The sequence below is a fragment of the Polyodon spathula genome, chromosome 44 (assembly GCF_017654505.1).
Source record: "Polyodon spathula isolate WHYD16114869_AA chromosome 44, ASM1765450v1, whole genome shotgun sequence".
NCBI classification, from domain to species: Eukaryota; Metazoa; Chordata; class Actinopteri; order Acipenseriformes; family Polyodontidae; genus Polyodon; species Polyodon spathula.
The window spans coordinates 3,203,973-3,219,453 of NC_054577.1; the positions used below are offsets into that span (position 1 = coordinate 3,203,973).

The 15,481-nt window shown below is 47.0% G+C and overlaps 1 protein-coding gene and 3 non-coding genes across 4 annotated transcripts; 2 read left to right on the forward strand and 2 right to left on the reverse strand.

Annotated features, from left to right (window-relative positions):
• Positions 1-5,118: 5,118 nt before the first annotated feature.
• On the reverse strand, positions 5,119-5,192 carry trnan-guu. The gene has a single exon. It is a non-coding gene; the product is annotated as a tRNA-Asn (tRNA).
• A 186-nt stretch (positions 5,193-5,378) lies between these two features.
• On the forward strand, positions 5,379-5,452 carry trnat-agu. Its single transcript has one exon. It is a non-coding gene; the product is annotated as a tRNA-Thr (tRNA).
• A 230-nt stretch (positions 5,453-5,682) lies between these two features.
• Positions 5,683-5,764, forward strand: trnal-aag. The gene has a single exon. It is a non-coding gene; the product is annotated as a tRNA-Leu (tRNA).
• Positions 5,765-7,442: 1,678 nt separating this feature from the next.
• muc3a (mucin 3A, cell surface associated) lies at positions 7,443-15,230 on the reverse strand. The gene is made up of 10 exons (XM_041237316.1): positions 15,142-15,230; positions 13,087-13,202; positions 11,602-11,660; positions 11,173-11,312; positions 10,942-11,013; positions 9,593-9,758; positions 8,870-9,034; positions 8,534-8,643; positions 7,859-7,944; positions 7,443-7,568 (listed from the first exon to the last, which is right to left on the reverse strand). Exons 2-10 carry the CDS (start codon positions 13,174-13,176, stop codon positions 7,527-7,529), a joined length of 930 nt encoding a protein of 309 aa, XP_041093250.1. The 5' UTR covers positions 13,177-13,202; positions 15,142-15,230; the 3' UTR covers positions 7,443-7,526.
• Positions 15,231-15,481: the final 251 nt, after the last annotated feature.

Sequence of the window (15,481 nt, forward strand, 5' to 3'; positions counted from 1 at the left end):
AACTCACACACTGAGACACAGACAGAGACTCAAATGAACAATTAAAACAATTACATTTAAAACAGTCTACTACAAAATGTTATAAAAGTGAAATTTAAGAAGAGACAAAAAAATGAAACGCAAGTGAAACAGAGCATCCCTGCCATTTAAAAGAGAACAACCAACCAAAAAAAAAAATCATTTCATATTAACAATATAGCTAGACTCCAATCTGTACTTCAACCATCCTTAATGTGTGTTAGCTCGTGATTCTACTACTGCTACTACTAATAATAATAAAAATAATAATAATAATAATAATAATAATAAATAATAATAATGAGACTGATGATAACAATAATATTTATAATAGTAATATATTTAAAAAATAAATCAGTGTACATTTTCACAACCGGTAGAGTTAGCAAAGGAAGGATCTCTCATAATAAAAGGAAAGATAGAGAAAAAGAGAGAAAGAAGGAAAGAGAGAGACACTACAATTCATAGTGCAAGCTGCACTACAGAACCGTTCCATCTTTAACTGTGGATATAACACAGCGTTATAACCGTCGACCAGCAAGATCCAAATCAAATCAAAACTCCATGGCGCTGCCATAGCCCAACTTCATAACAGCGCAGTGCCACACAGCCCTGTGTTAAAATAGAAATACTTTCTTAAACGTTACTTTAATAAACCGAAGAGAGAGAAAAAAAACACAAAGAGAATGAAACGTGGTCAGCCTTTGCACAGTTCTATCGGTCACATCTGTTTCAGTTTTATACTCCCTTGCAACACGCAGCCCAGAGAAAACTCAAAACTGGAACCCAAACCCTCTCAGGAAGGTCAGTTGAAGCAGACTGAATCCCAGTATCTGTGTGTAAAACAGTCCCGGGGCTTCAGTTAAAGAAGCTAATGGAATAGTTTCAGACATGCTTGATGCTCCCGCTGAGAGACGAGGTATTACATTATTTATTACAAAATCTTTGACCTAAAGTGTTAGCCATTGAATTCTTCCACGGGAAATACAAGAGTGATGGCAGAGTGTTTTATCAATGTGTTGTTAAATCATAAGAATATTCCAATGACATTTCAGAAATATGAAGGAGGAAAAATAGCCAACGTTTTTTTATTTTTTTAAAACGTGGCATGATGCAAAAAAAAATTATCTCCTGATTTTCCTAAACCCATAATGCCAGCTTAAAAAGAGCGAATGAGTGAAAGAAAGAAAGAAAGAAAGAAAGAAAGAAAGAAAGAGTCTTGGCCAAAGAAAGGAAAGGAAGATAAGAAGAAAGCGAAAAAGAAAAAATTTAAGAAAAAGACGGAAAGAAAGAAAGAAAGAAAGAAAGAAAGGACAATTTGATTATTATTAATTAGTTTTTAATTAACCAAACGATCAATTTGTATTTATTATTTCTGTTTTTTTCATTGTAAATTTGGACTCGAGAGGCATCAATAACATTTTTATTGTTTCTAAATCCATCTCTGTTGAGTTTTGAAATCGTCGCGAATGATAAGATGCCTAATCTTAGTATTGTAGCTTTTAGTATTGATAAAGATTGTACATTTTGAACGACTGGATGATTACAAATGAAAAAAATTCAAAAATGTTCCCAGAAACGCTGTTTAAAAGCGTCAGATTACTCTCCATGAAACAAAATATGCAGACCTTAAAATGATCTCTTTTATATTAAAAAAAAACCCTGTAAAATACTAATGATCAAACCTTCAAATAGTGATTTCTGGAGAAAAACATGAAGCAAACAAACCCAAGACAGCACCATCTTGACCAGACAGTGTAGCAGAGCCACGGAATGCACAGTGTAGCACTGACCAGCAACGAAGCCAACAGACTCTCCTACTCTCCACCCTGTGTTTCTGATTGGATGATCACCTTGAGGTGGGGCAGTCCTCTTGTCTGTCGCTGACCAATAGGATGAGACAGGACTACAGGGCTGGGACACACCCACAGAAACCCACAGGAGTTGCTCTGATAAGCTATCGTTACAGGGTTGACCCAGCGGGGCCTCTGTTTTTACATCATGGCGTTCCGACAGTGGCTTTTTTCGATGCCGCTGTGGGGTGTAGGGTGGGAGGTGTGGGGTAGGGGTAGGGATGCAGGGTGTGTGGGGTGGGGGTGTGGATGGGGTACACCATCCCTGCTGCGGGACTGTGGCTTCTCTTGACTGGACTGGATGAGGAAGGGAAGTCTGGAGGTGCATTTGGGTTTGGAATAACGCCTAATTGACCCTAGGGTTAGATTACAAAAAAAACATTTTCCAGCTTCTAGACTGATCTACTCTGGACTGCAGACATCTAACAGCAGGGCACCCAGGGGGACGAGTCAGTATTGCAAAGAGGGGGAAGAAGAAGAAGAAGATATTTCCTATGTATTTATTTTTTATCTGAGCTATTGTTGGTGTTCTTGTTGTATAATTGTTTATGAGCTGTGCTATATTGAGAAGCCATGATGAGCTGTTGTTGTATAGTTGCTGTGCACCCTTGCTCATCTGCTCACTCGCTCACCCACTAAACCACCTCACCAACACTGCACAGGGACTGCGGGAGAAATGATCAGAGTCACAGATGAGTGTCGAATGAGAGTCGAACCCACTTTCCACCAGGGTGGATAAATAAATACATAAATAGATAAATACATAAATAAATACATAAATAAATAACAATAACAGAAATAACAACGTGTTCATGTTGACCCCGCAGCACAAGAATGAAGTCAGGTTTGTGTGTCGCAATACTGACCTGTTTGAATCTGCCCGCTCGTATTAACTGCACTGCCCACTGATATCCAGCAATCTTTTTAACATTGTTGTACTGCCTCCCAGAATGTGACTTTGATCGTTCTGTAGGATTACAAGCAGACTACACACACACACACACACACACACACACACACACACACACACACACACACACACACACACACTGACACACACACACACACACACACACACACACACACACACACTGAGACACACACAAACACACACACACACACATACACAGACAGACAACACTTGAGACACACCCAAACACACGACACACAGACAAATAACACCACTTGCAACACAGAACAAATACACCACACAGAACATTTTTGTGGAGTGCTGTAGTTGTATGGTGTGTGAATTGTGTGACACCTGTGTAGGGTGTCAGTTTGTGTGACACAGTGTACGTATTTGTGTGTGCATGCGACAGTCTGTGGGTGTTCTGTGTGTGCATTGTGACGTGTAAAACATACCAGTTGGTTGGTGAGTCATGGGCCAGGGTTTCGCATTGTTCATAAATGGTGACACCCAACTCTAATTGTGTGCGTGTGTGTGTGTGAGTTTGGTGCAGACTGTCATGGGACAGGGCTACGCATTGTAAAATGTGAGACCAAAACTAAATGTGAACCTCTTCACCCGCTCGTGCTGTAGAATCGCATTCCATCTTATTTCAGCCACACTAGTTCAGTTCACGTTTATTAGAACACATCAAGATTGGTCATTTATTCAACTTCACACAAAAAATAATTATTGCAGAAAATATTTGTATTTATTTTTCTGTGAAACTAATTCCAAACCAAAAGCACAGCGGTGTCTGAAAACACACATAATTCAAATATTGAGCAGGGCTGCCTTTGGCATCAGTAACAGCTCGGCATCTCATTGGCACTGTGTCTGTGTCTCAAAATCATTTGAATCTGTTTTTCTTGAAGTTGTATTCATGGATTTTTGCTTGCTCACTTGGTGCTTTTAGCAAGCATGGAGTTCAATAAACTACAGAAGCCGCGTGCGTGAGCTAGTACATTCTGATATATATATAGAGATGAGCACTTAAACCGACATTCTAATAAACACAGACGTACTGTTCTACCTTCTTTCAGAGCGTTGCCCTTGCAAGTATTTTAATCAACACTGAAGTCAAGTTTAGTGACAGTATTAGAGGCTCTTTCTGTTTGTTTTGTCGCTCCCCCCAAAGTATTTATAACTTTAATTTATTAAGCAAAACAAAAAAAAAATTGAAATAAAAATAAATTCATTGGAGGAAAATTATCTCCACATAAAGTGTGTGTGTTTCTGTGTTTCCATGGAATTCATCCCCATTCTGAGGTCACACATCCAGGTTCCCGCCCCCACAGTGCAGTCTCGATGGGTGTCTCTGTGTGTCTGGGTGTCTCTGTGCCTGTGTGTCTCTGTGTGTCTGTGTGTGTCTGTCTGGGTGTCTGTGTGTCTGGGTGTCTCTGTGTGTCTGTGTGTCTGGGTGTCTCTGTGTCTGTTAGTCTCTGTGTCTCTGTGTGTTTGGGTGTCTCTGTGTCTGGGTGTCTCTCTGTGTGTCTGGGTGTCTCTGAGTGTCTGTCTCTCTGTGTGTCTGTCTCTATGTGTGTCTGAATGTCTCTCTGTGTGTCTGGGTGTCTCTCTGTGTGTCTGGGTGTCTTAGTGTATCTGTGTGTCAATCTCTGTGTGTCTGGATGTCTCTCTGTGTGTCTGGGTGTCTCTGTGTATGTCTCTCTGTTTGTCTGGGTGTCTCTCTGTGTGTCTCTCTGCTCTGCTCAGTTTGCTTCAGCACTCAATCTATTGACTCAAGCCCTCATTAGCGAGCTCTATAGCAGCCTGTCTGAGCAAACAAAGGCACTGGGTTTAATGCACAGAGACAGCTGGCTTAGTAGTGAGAGCTGAGGGACTGGGAGGGAGGAGGAGAGGGCCGGTGCATTAGCAGTCCCCTCAGGGAGAAGGGGGATGGTCCTAGTTCAGGCATTTCATTACCACAGGCTGATGACACTCTCCGTGCTGATTATTCTGGCCTCTCCTGGAAAGAAGAACCAGTGATACATGGCAAAGGAAAATTTCAGCCCCTTTCAATAATTTAAGAATGAAACAGCATACCCTGTCGGAGCGGAGAAAGTGATCCTGCCACCCGGTCCGGGCGCATCGAACACCGGACTGCATTGCGCACTGCAGCTCGGGAAAGGGAATCACTCCACACACGTGTGCCATGTAGCATGAACACACACACGCACCTTTTTATTTTTATTTTTTTGTAAAAGTATAGTTCTAAAGTAATTCAAAGCAATCCACACATTATTCCCGTCGTGCATGCCTGGGTGGGGTTTATTTATTATAAAGCGAAAAAGATCGAGTCGTCCCTGGGTGGGCTCGAACCACCAACCTTTCGGTTAACAGCCGAACGCGCTAACCGATTGCGCCACAGAGACCAAGCCGCTGAGCAGTGCTGCGGCCGACATTCTCAGAACTCTCTCTCTCTCTCTCTCTCTCTCTCTCTCTCTCTCTCTCTCTCTCTCTCTCTCTCTCTCTTCTCTCTCTCTCTCTCTCTCTCTCTCTCTCTCTCTCTCGGTCTCTCTCTCTCTCTATTTATGTCCTGAGTCAGAGAAGTGTACGGAGGCGCCGTGGCTTAGATGGTTAAAGCGCCTGTCTAGTAAACAGGAGATCCTGGGTTCGAATCCCAGCGGGGCCTAGTTATTTTATTGTTGTTGTTTTTGTATAGTTTTATTAATTAATTATTGTTTAATCAATAATTCATTGCCGCCTTAAATAATGAATCCAGTTTTTGTAAAAAAAAAAAAAAATAAATAAATAAAAAATAAATCTATGACGCAGTACCAGACAGTCACCAGAGGGCGCTGTAGGACCGTCGAAAATTCTAGCCGTGAAGAATGCAGCTTTAAATATCTAGTGTTCTGTCGTGGTAGCGTGGCCGAGCGGTCTAAGGCGCTGGATTAAGGCTCCAGTCTCTTCGGAGGCGTGGGTTCGAATCCCACCGCTGCCAATCCGCTGCAAAAGTTTTTTTTCATAATTTTTTTTTTTTTTTTTTTTTTTATATTAATTCTCACAAATACTTAACCCGTGATATTATTTCAAAACATACATTTGCAATAGTATTCTCATAACGCATGCTCACACACACACAAACGCTCGCTACTTCTGAGAGAACTGTATTTATCAATCAAGCTTAGAAATTACATTGACATTAATTATAGCATTGGTGACATATAACGATTTCTCAAAAAAAAAAAAAAAAAAAACCACACCTCTTCCATTTAATGGTCTCAGATCCTTAATTCTACATAATATCGTTCCGCTGTATGCTTCGGCAGCGTCCTTTGCGGCAAGCGCCGTGTTTCTCAATACACTTTTATGTTTAATTTTACCCTTCCCAAGCGCCGTGTTACACAGCGAGGGGAATTGCGTTGTGAAGCCGCGCGGAGTTGGCCGATTCTGGAGAGGGAAGATAAGCGTATTTATTGAACATTTCAAACAGGTAAACGTGGGGGTGCGTTGCTTCCATCATGCAGGTGTAGCAATAATAATAGTAACATATAATAGTAATAATAGTAACAGTATTAGTAACACAGTGAGGTTTAAGGGCTGAGGGTCGGTTAGTTGTAGAGGTTAGGGGGTGGGGGGGGTGGTTACCATGGTAACTGTGTGAGTGGTTACTGTTGCAGTTAACCCTGATGTGTGTGTGTGGGTGTGTATGTAACACAGCGAGGGGTCACAGCTGAGGTTTGTTCTCGTCGTGGCGTGCAGACCCCGTGTCGTGTTTCTCCTCTCGTTGCGATGAAGCCCCCGCCTCGTTGCCGCGGCGTCCCAGAGCGATTCTCGGGAGGCGGGGTGAAGCCGAGCGCAGCGCCCAGTGGCTGGACCGCGTGGAGCCCCGTCGAGAAGAAGAACCTGCTGAGGGCGCTGAAACTGCAGGAGAGGCGCGGAGCGGAGGAGCTCAACACAGAGGAGATGCAGAGAGAACTGCCGGTCACAGCAAAGAGGAGTGCACCCCACACTGCACTGTACTGATTTCTAAAAAAGTCTGTGTCTCTGTCCCTGCAGTGGTGGACCGCTCTGTCGAAGGAGGTGTCTGGGATGCTGGGACACTCTCTCTGCTGCCTTCTCACAGGTACTCTCTCTCAACTTCACAAACTCTGGGAAATGAGCATGAAAACTCTCTCACCTCCTCTTACCTCTCTCTCTCTCTGTGTCTCTCTCCTCTCTCTCCCTCTCCCCCCCCCTCTCTCTCAAATCAAATTCAATTTTGCTTCATTGCCATGGCAACCCTGGTGTTATTGCCAATGCAGTTACAAAGTACAAAACTTTATTAGCCTCAGTAAAAGAGAATTACCTCTCGCTCTACCTCACATCCTCTCACCTCCTCATTCCCTCTCCCCTCTCTTTCTCTCCCTCACCTCCTCCCTCCCTCTTTCTCCCTCACATCCTCTCTCCCTGACCTCTTGCCCTCCCACACATCCTCTCCCCTCTCTCCCTCACCTCCTCCCTCCTTCTCTCTCCCTCACCTCCTCTCTCCCCTCTCCCCTCACTCTCCGCTCGCGGGGGGAGAGAATGAAGAAGGCACAGCCAGAGTTGCACAAGTATACATATCATTTATTCATTTTTTATACTGTGTGTTTGATACGAAATAAATATTTTAAAAAGTGTATTTGCGGGGTACTGGGGGGGGGGGGGGGTACCCATTTTGATCAGCAACTCCTCTTCTTGCAAAAGTTCCACAGATTTTTTTTTGGGGGGGCTGGGGACCCCTAAATCTCAAATGGTTTGATCTGAGGTCTTTCAATTTTCATCTAGGGGGGAAAAAATTAAATAAATAAAACATAAAAAATATTTGAACAGCTTTTTCAATACATCCGTCCGTCCAGACAGACAGACAGACAGACAGACCCAAACAGACAGACAAACCCAAACAGACAGAGAGACACACAGACAGACACACACACAGACAGACAGACAGACAGACCCAAACAGACAGAAGGACAGACCCAAACAGACAGAGAGACACACAGACAGACAGACACAGACTTACAAAAACAGACACAGTCACAGATCAGTTTCACACTGGAGTACAGTAACTCACCTCAATCTGTGCGTTCACGCTCCCCAGCGAGGGGAAAACGCTTCTCTCGTAGGGAGACCATCCCTGCGCCCCAAAATGTCCATAACCTGCGACCCCACAGGAGAGACGGAGAGGGGTGAGAGAGGTCACAGCGACTGTCTAATTATGTCCCACGCCCGAGCCAGCCTCCTCTTCTACACCTCTGGAGGACCCGGGCCGGCCCTGCAGGACTATGAGCTCGCTGGACAGCTGGCCGCTGGGGTTGGCTGCAGCGCAGCGAGGAGAAAGCTCTGACCCGTGGAATCTGTGTGTGTTAGTGTCGCACAAACTTTTCTGTGTCAGGCTATATATAGATGTGTGTGTGTGTGTATCTATATAGATGTGTGTGTGTGTGTGTGTGTGTGTGTGTGTGTGTGTGTGTGTATATAGGTGTGTGTGTGTATATCTATATAGATGCGTATGTGTTTGTGTGTATCTATATAGATGTATGTGTGTGTCTCTATATAGATGTGTGTTTGTGTGTGTATGTGTGTATCTCTATATATATGTGTGTGTGTATCTCTATATAGATGTGTGTTTGTGTGTGTGTGTATCTCTATATAGATGTGTGTTTGTGTTTGTGTGTGTGTGTGTGTGTGTGTGTGTGTGTGTGTATCTATATAGATATCTATACAGATGGATGTATTATTCAGTCACCTCTCTGGTTGAAGGTCCTGGGGTGAGAGAAGGCTCCTCTGTCAGGATCAGGCCACTTGAAATCATTTTCAAACCACTGGCTGACCAGATCCTCCTTACTGTCCCTCTCCCTGTGACAACAAAGAGGAGTCAACAACTCTATCCCAGCCCTTCTCTCCCAGTCCCTCTCTCCCAGCTCTTCACTCCCAGTCCCTCTCTGTGCCTCCCTCCCTCTCTCTCTCTCCCAGTCCCTCCCTCCTGCTCTCTCGCTCCCAGTCCCTCCATCTCACTCTCTCTCTCTCCCAGTCCCTCCGTCTCGCTCTCTCTCCCAGCCCCTCTCTTCTTCTCAGTTCTCACCTCTGCTGCGTTAGTCTCTTGGTCCTGAACTGGTAGACGAGGAGTCCCATCACAGCAGCCAGAAGCACAATGGCGGTCAGGCTCACCCCAGCATAGAACCCAGCTTTGGAGATCTTGTTCTGACAGTGGCTTCCCAGGAACCAGTGCGAGTCTGAGATTGGACAGCTGGGAGAGAGACAGAGAGGGAGGGAGGATAAGGGAGAGGAGAGAAGAGATGGGAAAGAGGAGAGTGGAGAGGAGAGGAGAGAGGAGAGGGGAGAGGAGAGAGGAGAGGAGAGGGGAGAGAAGGGGAGAGAGGAGAGGAGAGAGGGAGGGGGAGGGGAGAGAGGGAGGAGGAGGGGAGATGGGAGAGGAGAAGGGCGAGGAGAGAGGGATGGGTTGGGGGAGGGGAGAGGGAGGAGAGATGGGAGGGGGAGGAGATGGGAGAGAGAGGGGAGAGAGGGAGGAGAGGAGGAGGGGAGAGGGAGGAGGAGAGGAGAGAGGGAGGTTTCTTGATTGCAGTGTTACATTTTTAAAAGGAGTTGATATAGGTGAGGGGATGGGATGGGTTACCAGGCGTTACCATGGTTACAAGTCACGTGGCTGACGCTGAATCTCAGGGATCCTAGAAGACTTGATTAAAGTTGTGAGCCGCAGTGAGACGCGGACAAGCTCTGTTGGGCTTGGAGAAGCTCTCAGGTTCTGGTATACTAACCTGGTTCTCTCTCTCTGGGTCACACTTACAAGCAGATGGGTCCGGAGGAAGCCAGGATGCATTGGCCCGGCTGGCAGGAGTACTGGTTCTGGTGTCGGCTGTCACACACGGAGACGCACACGATCCCCGAGGCAGAGCTGTTCTGATACGTGTAGAACTGTGAGAACCCAACTGGAGCTGCGGCCTTGCAGAGAGCTGAGGAGAGGAGAGGAGGAGGGGTGAGGAGAGGAGAAGAGGAAGAGGGGTGAGGAGAGGAGAGGTGGGGTGAGGAGAGGAGAAGAGGAAGAGGGGTGAGGAGAGGAGAGGAGGAGGGGTGAGGAGAGGAGAAGAGGAGAGGGGTGAGGAGAGGAGAGGAGGTGAGGTGAGGAGAGGAGAAGAGAGGAGGGGTGAGGGTGAGGGTGAGGGTGAGGGGTGAGGGGTGAGGCTGTTGAGAGGAGGAGACCTGAGGAGAGCAGAGGAGGGGTGAGGGGTGAGGGGTGAGACCTGAGAGAGCTGAGACTGAGAAGAGGAGGAGGTGAGGAGAGGAGAAGAGCGGTGAGAGGTTGGAGAAGCCTTGAGAGGGGTGAGGAGAGGAGGAGGAGAAAGGGAGAAGTGGAGAGGGGGCTGTGAGGGTGAGATGAGGAGAGGGGTGAGGGGTAGGGTTAGGGTAAGGGGGTGAGAACTGAGGAGAGGAGAGGCAGGAGTGTTGAGGGGTGAGGGTTGAGGTCAGTTTGGGTTAGGGTGAGGGGTGAGGAGAGGGTGAGGGGTGAGGGAGGAGAGGGGTGAGAGGTGAGGAGTGGGAGGAGGAGGGGTGAGGAGAGGTGAAGTGGAGAGGGGTGAGGGTAGGCGAGGAGGGCTGAGGGTGACGAAGGGTGTTGAGGGAGAGAGACGGAGGGGCCGAGAGGGGTGGGAGAGGAGGGAGGTGAGGGTTGTTTGGGACTCCTGGCCGTTGAAGGCGTTGAGGGCTTGAGGGGAGGGGAGGGGGTGGGGGGGAGGGTGGGAGAGCCCACTCGGATAGGGTTCTCGCTATTTTCGCCTGTACTCCTCTCTCAACTCCTTCCTCTTCTGTTTTCGATATAATGCCATTCGATTCGACGGAGGAGCGGAAAAGAGAAGTAAGAGAAGGACGAAAAATAAGGAGGGTGAGGAGAGAAGGGGTGAGGGGTGAGAGGTGAGGGGTGAGGAGAGGAGAGGAGGGGTGAGGGGTGAAGTGTGAGGGGTGAGGGTGAGGGGTAGGGTTTGGGTGACAGCACAGCGGATATTGAGGACAGAGATGACAGCAGAGTCCAAGTACTCCTCCCTTTCTCTTTCATTCCTTCTTTTCTCTTTTTCTTCCTCTCCTCTTTCCTGCTTGTCCTCTCATTCTCTCTCTATTTCATCACAAGTATAACAGACTTACCCTCCGGATCAAACTTCTCTTGTTCAACCTTGGTTAAACTTGTATCGATGTCCAGCTTTGTACAGTTCAAATCTGAAACAACAACAGCTGGGTCAGCACTCCTGATAGGGGGGCAGTAGAGTCAGGGGTCGGGGCGGGAGGGGCAGTTATAATATTGTCCCTGTCTATAAAGGGGGCAAGGGTAAGGTGTGGGTTTTGTTGTCGTCAGTGTTCACAGGAGCAGTCTCATACCTGGATTGCTATTGTCACAGTTTGCCGCCTCTGCCAAAGCGAAATCCAGTTCATGAAGGACTGTGTCATACTGTTCAGTGGCAGTGTCTGTGTTTTTAATCTCGACCTGAACGTCATGATTCACCACGATGCTGCCCTTACTGAAAACAGAAGCACAAAGGAGAGGCGTTAAAACTCTGGATGATGTCACACCTTACCCATCATGCACTTGGATTTTCTCAGTCGGGCCTCGTATGCAGAGCGCAGCCATGGTGAATTCTCATTTTCATCTGTAACCTAGCGTGGCACATTCTGTTTTAACAGGAAAGAGTGCGTTTGCTAAATAAACCCTGGGTGTTCCCTTTAAAGAAAGCGACCCGTTCCGGACGGTGAGCGCGCGTGGCACGGCCGGCGTGCATCTTCGGGCACGGACCACCCAGGGAGAATCACCTGATTGTTTTGATTTTCACGCCCAAGAAACCAGGAACATTGTGGTAAACTTTTTTCATCTGCAAAAAAAACAAAAAATGAACACAATGTTGGAGGGAGGAGACTTTAGTTTGATAGAATAGATCCTCTCTCTCCCTCGCTCTGCCCCTCCCCCTCTCCCTCTCCCTCTCTCCACCTCTCCTCTCTCCTCCCTCAACCCCTATCTCCCCTAACCCTCTCCTCCCATATATCTCTCTCCCCCTATCCCTCTCCCTCCCCCTCCCCCTAACCCTCGCCCCTTCACCTCCTTCTTCTCGTCCTATTCCTCTCCCTAAAAAAGAGAGAGAGACCATCGAGAAAGAGGTAAAGAAACGACGGGAGATCCCCACCCTCACCCTATCTCAGCAACTATCCTCTTCCTGACCCTCACCCCTATCTCCCCTCCCCTCTCAGTCCTCACCTATATCTCTCCACCTCAAACCCTATCTACCCTAACCTCTCTAGGCGGCCCATGGCTCTCTCCCCCCCAAATCACTCCCTCTCCCATCCCTCTCTCCCCCGACCCCTCTCTCCCTATCTCTCTTTCTACCTACTCCAGGGTAGTCTTCACCGAGCGAACGGAATCAAGCGAGCCTGGGATAGGGAGTGGGAGTTGGGACAGAGAGAACGCGCCCTCCTCCACGCTCACCCTCAGCCCCCCTGAACGAGAGGAGAGAGGGTGACTTGGGTGATCGTCTCCCTCTCTCTCTCCCTCTCCCTCTCCCCTCTCTCCACCTCTCCTCTCTCCTCACTCAACCCCTATCTCCCCTAACCCTCTCCTCCTATATATCTCTCTCCCCCTATCCCTCTCCCTCCCCCTCTCCCTAACCCTCTCCCTCACCCTCTCTCTCTCCCTATCCCTCTCCCTCACCCTCTCTCCCCCTATCCCTCTACTCCCTCACCCTCTCTCTCCCCTATCCCTCTCCCTCACCCTCTCTCTCCCCCTATCCCTCACCTCACCTACCCTCTCCCGCCTAGCATCCTTTCTCTCCCCTACTCCCTCACCACCTTATCCCCGACTATCCCCGCACCCTCGTCTCACACCCTCTCCCTCACCTATCCCTCTCTCCCTATCCCTCTCCCCTCTCTAAACGATCCCTCTACTCCCTCACACTCTCTCCCCCTATATCCCTCTCGCTCACACTCTCTCTCACATTATCTCTCTCCTCCCTCCCCCCCTCTCCTCAACTCAAATCCCTCTATATCCCTCTCCTCCCTCACCCCTCTCTCTCCCTCTACCCCTCACACTCCCTCCCTCCCTCACCCTCTCTCTCCCCTATCCCTCTCCTCCCTCACCCTCTCTCTCTCCCTATCCCTCTCCCTCACCCTCTCTCCCCCTATCTCTATCCCTCACCCTCTCTCTCCCCCTATCCCTCTCCTCCCTCACCTCTCTCTCCCCTCCCCTCTCATCTGCTTATAATTAATCTTTGGTGAATCTTTGATGAAAGGAGACATGTTGAAACATACCATCTGTGTAAAATTCTCTTCAAATTCTTTGTACTCTTGAGAAGAACTGTTTGCCAGGTCATTGGTAAACTCCTGTGTAATCGTTATCATCACATTTGCAACTCTCTTGTATGTGTCTGCAAAAAATATTTATATGAAAATGAATATAGAATCGACCGGACACATTAACTGAGATAAGAGACAGAGTCACACCAAGCACATTAACTGAGATAAGAGAGACAGAGTCACACCAAGCACATTAACTGAGATAAGAGAGACAGAGTCACACCAAGCACATTAACTGAGATAAGAGAGACAGAGTCACACCAAGCACATTAACTGAGATAAGAGAGACAGAGTCACACCAAGCACATTAACTGAGATAAGAGAGACAGAGTCACACCAAGCACATTAACTGAGATAAGAGAGACAGAGTCACACCAAGCACATTAACTGAGATAAGAGACAGAGTCACACCAAGCACATTAACTGAGATAAGAGAGACAGAGTCACACCAAGCACATTAACTGAGATAAGAGAGACAGAGTCACACCAAGCACATTAACTGAGATAAGAGAGACAGAGTCACACCAAGCACATTAACTGAGATAAGAGAGACAGAGTCACACCAAGCACATTAACTGAGATAAGAGAGACAGAGTCACACCAAGCACATTAACTGAGATAAGAGAGACAGAGTCACACCAAGCACACTAACTGAGATAAGAGAGACAGAGTCACACCAAGCACATTAACTGAGATAAGAGAGACAGAGTCACACCAAGCACATTAACTGAGATAAGAGACAGAGTCACACCAAGCACATTAACTGAGATAAGAGAGACAGAGTCACACCAAGCACATTAACTGAGATAAGAGAGACAGAGTCACACCAAGCACATTAACTGAGATAAGAGACAGAGTCACACCAAGCACATTAACTGAGATAAGAGAGACAGAGTCACACCAAGCACATTAACTGAGATAAGAGACACACACCAAGCACATTAACTGAGATAAGAGACAGAGTCACACCAAGCACATTAACTGAGATAAGAGACAGAGTCACACCAAGCACATTAACTGAGATAAGAGAGACAGAGTCACACCAAGCACATTAACTGAGATAAGAGAGACAGAGTCACACCAAGCACATTAACTGAGATAAGAGAGACAGAGTCACACCAAGCACACTAACTGAGATAAGAGAGACAGAGTCACACCAAGCACATTAACTGAGATAAGAGAGACAGAGTCACACCAAGCACATTAACTGAGATAAGAGAGACAGAGTCACACCAAGCACATTAACTGAGATAAGAGAGACAGAGACACACCAAGCACATAAACTGAGATAAGAGAGACAGAGTCACACCAAGCACATTAACTGAGATAAGAGAGACAGAGTCACACCAAGCACATTAACTGAGATAAGAGACAGAGTCACACCAAGCACATTAACTGAGATAAGAGAGACAGAGTCACACCAAGCACATTAACTGAGATAAGAGAGACAGAGTCACACCAAGCACATTAACTGAGATAAGAGAGACAGAGTCACACCAAGCACATTAACTGAGATAAGAGAGACAGAGTCACACCAAGCACACTAACTGAGATAAGAGAGACAGAGTCACACCAAGCACATTAACTGAGATAAGAGAGACAGAGTCACACCAAGCACATTAACTGAGATAAGAGAGACAGAGTCACACCAAGCACATTAACTGAGATAAGAGAGACAGAGTCACACCAAGCACATTAACTGAGATAAGAGACAGAGTCACACCAAGCACATTAACTGAGATAAGAGACAGAGTCACACCAAGCACATTAACTGAGATAAGAGAGACAGAGTCGACCAGACATATTCACTGTAAATGCTTTGCTGTTGTGTTTCTTGTGGTTTTTGCTGGCTGGGGAAAGGCAGTCTAGCACTTCGCTGCACCCAGAGCTGAATACACAGAGTTGAAAGACAGAGGCTGGGGTATTTGGGTCGGGGGAAGGGGGGGCAGAGGTGGGAAGGGCTAGATTAGAGAAAAGGGAAGATTATGAAGAAGGGAACAATTTACTCACCTACAGAGATATATGGTGGAGCTGGAGTAGTAGCTGCAGTTGTGGGATTAGTAGTGGTGGGGCTAGTTGTAGTAGTAGAGGGGGTTGTAGTTGTGTCAGTAGTAGTTGCAGTAGTAGAGGGGGTTGTAGTTGTGTCAGTAGTAGTTGCAGTAGTAGAGGGGGTTGTAGTTCTGTCAGTAGTAGTTGCAGTAGTAGAGGAGGTTGTAGTTGTGTCAGTACTTGCAGTAGTAGAGGGGGTTGTAGTTGTGTCGGTAGTAGTAGTAGAGGGGGTTGTAGTTGTGTCAGTAGTAGTTGCAGTAGTAGAGGGGGTTGTAGTTGTGTCAGTAGTAGTTGCAGTAGT

Coding starts and splice junctions, on each gene's coding strand:
- muc3a (XM_041237316.1), bottom strand. CDS start 13,176: ATGATAACGATTACACAGGAGTTTACCAATGACCTGGCAAACAGTTCT. Junction 9,035..9,592: donor TCCTCCGGACCCATCTGCTT/GTAAGTGTGACC, acceptor TCTCTCTCCCAG/CTGTCCAATCTCAGACTCGC. Junction 7,569..7,858: donor GCGTGAACGCACAGATTGAG/GTGAGTTACTGT, acceptor TTTCCCCCCTAG/ATGAAAATTGAAAGACCTCA.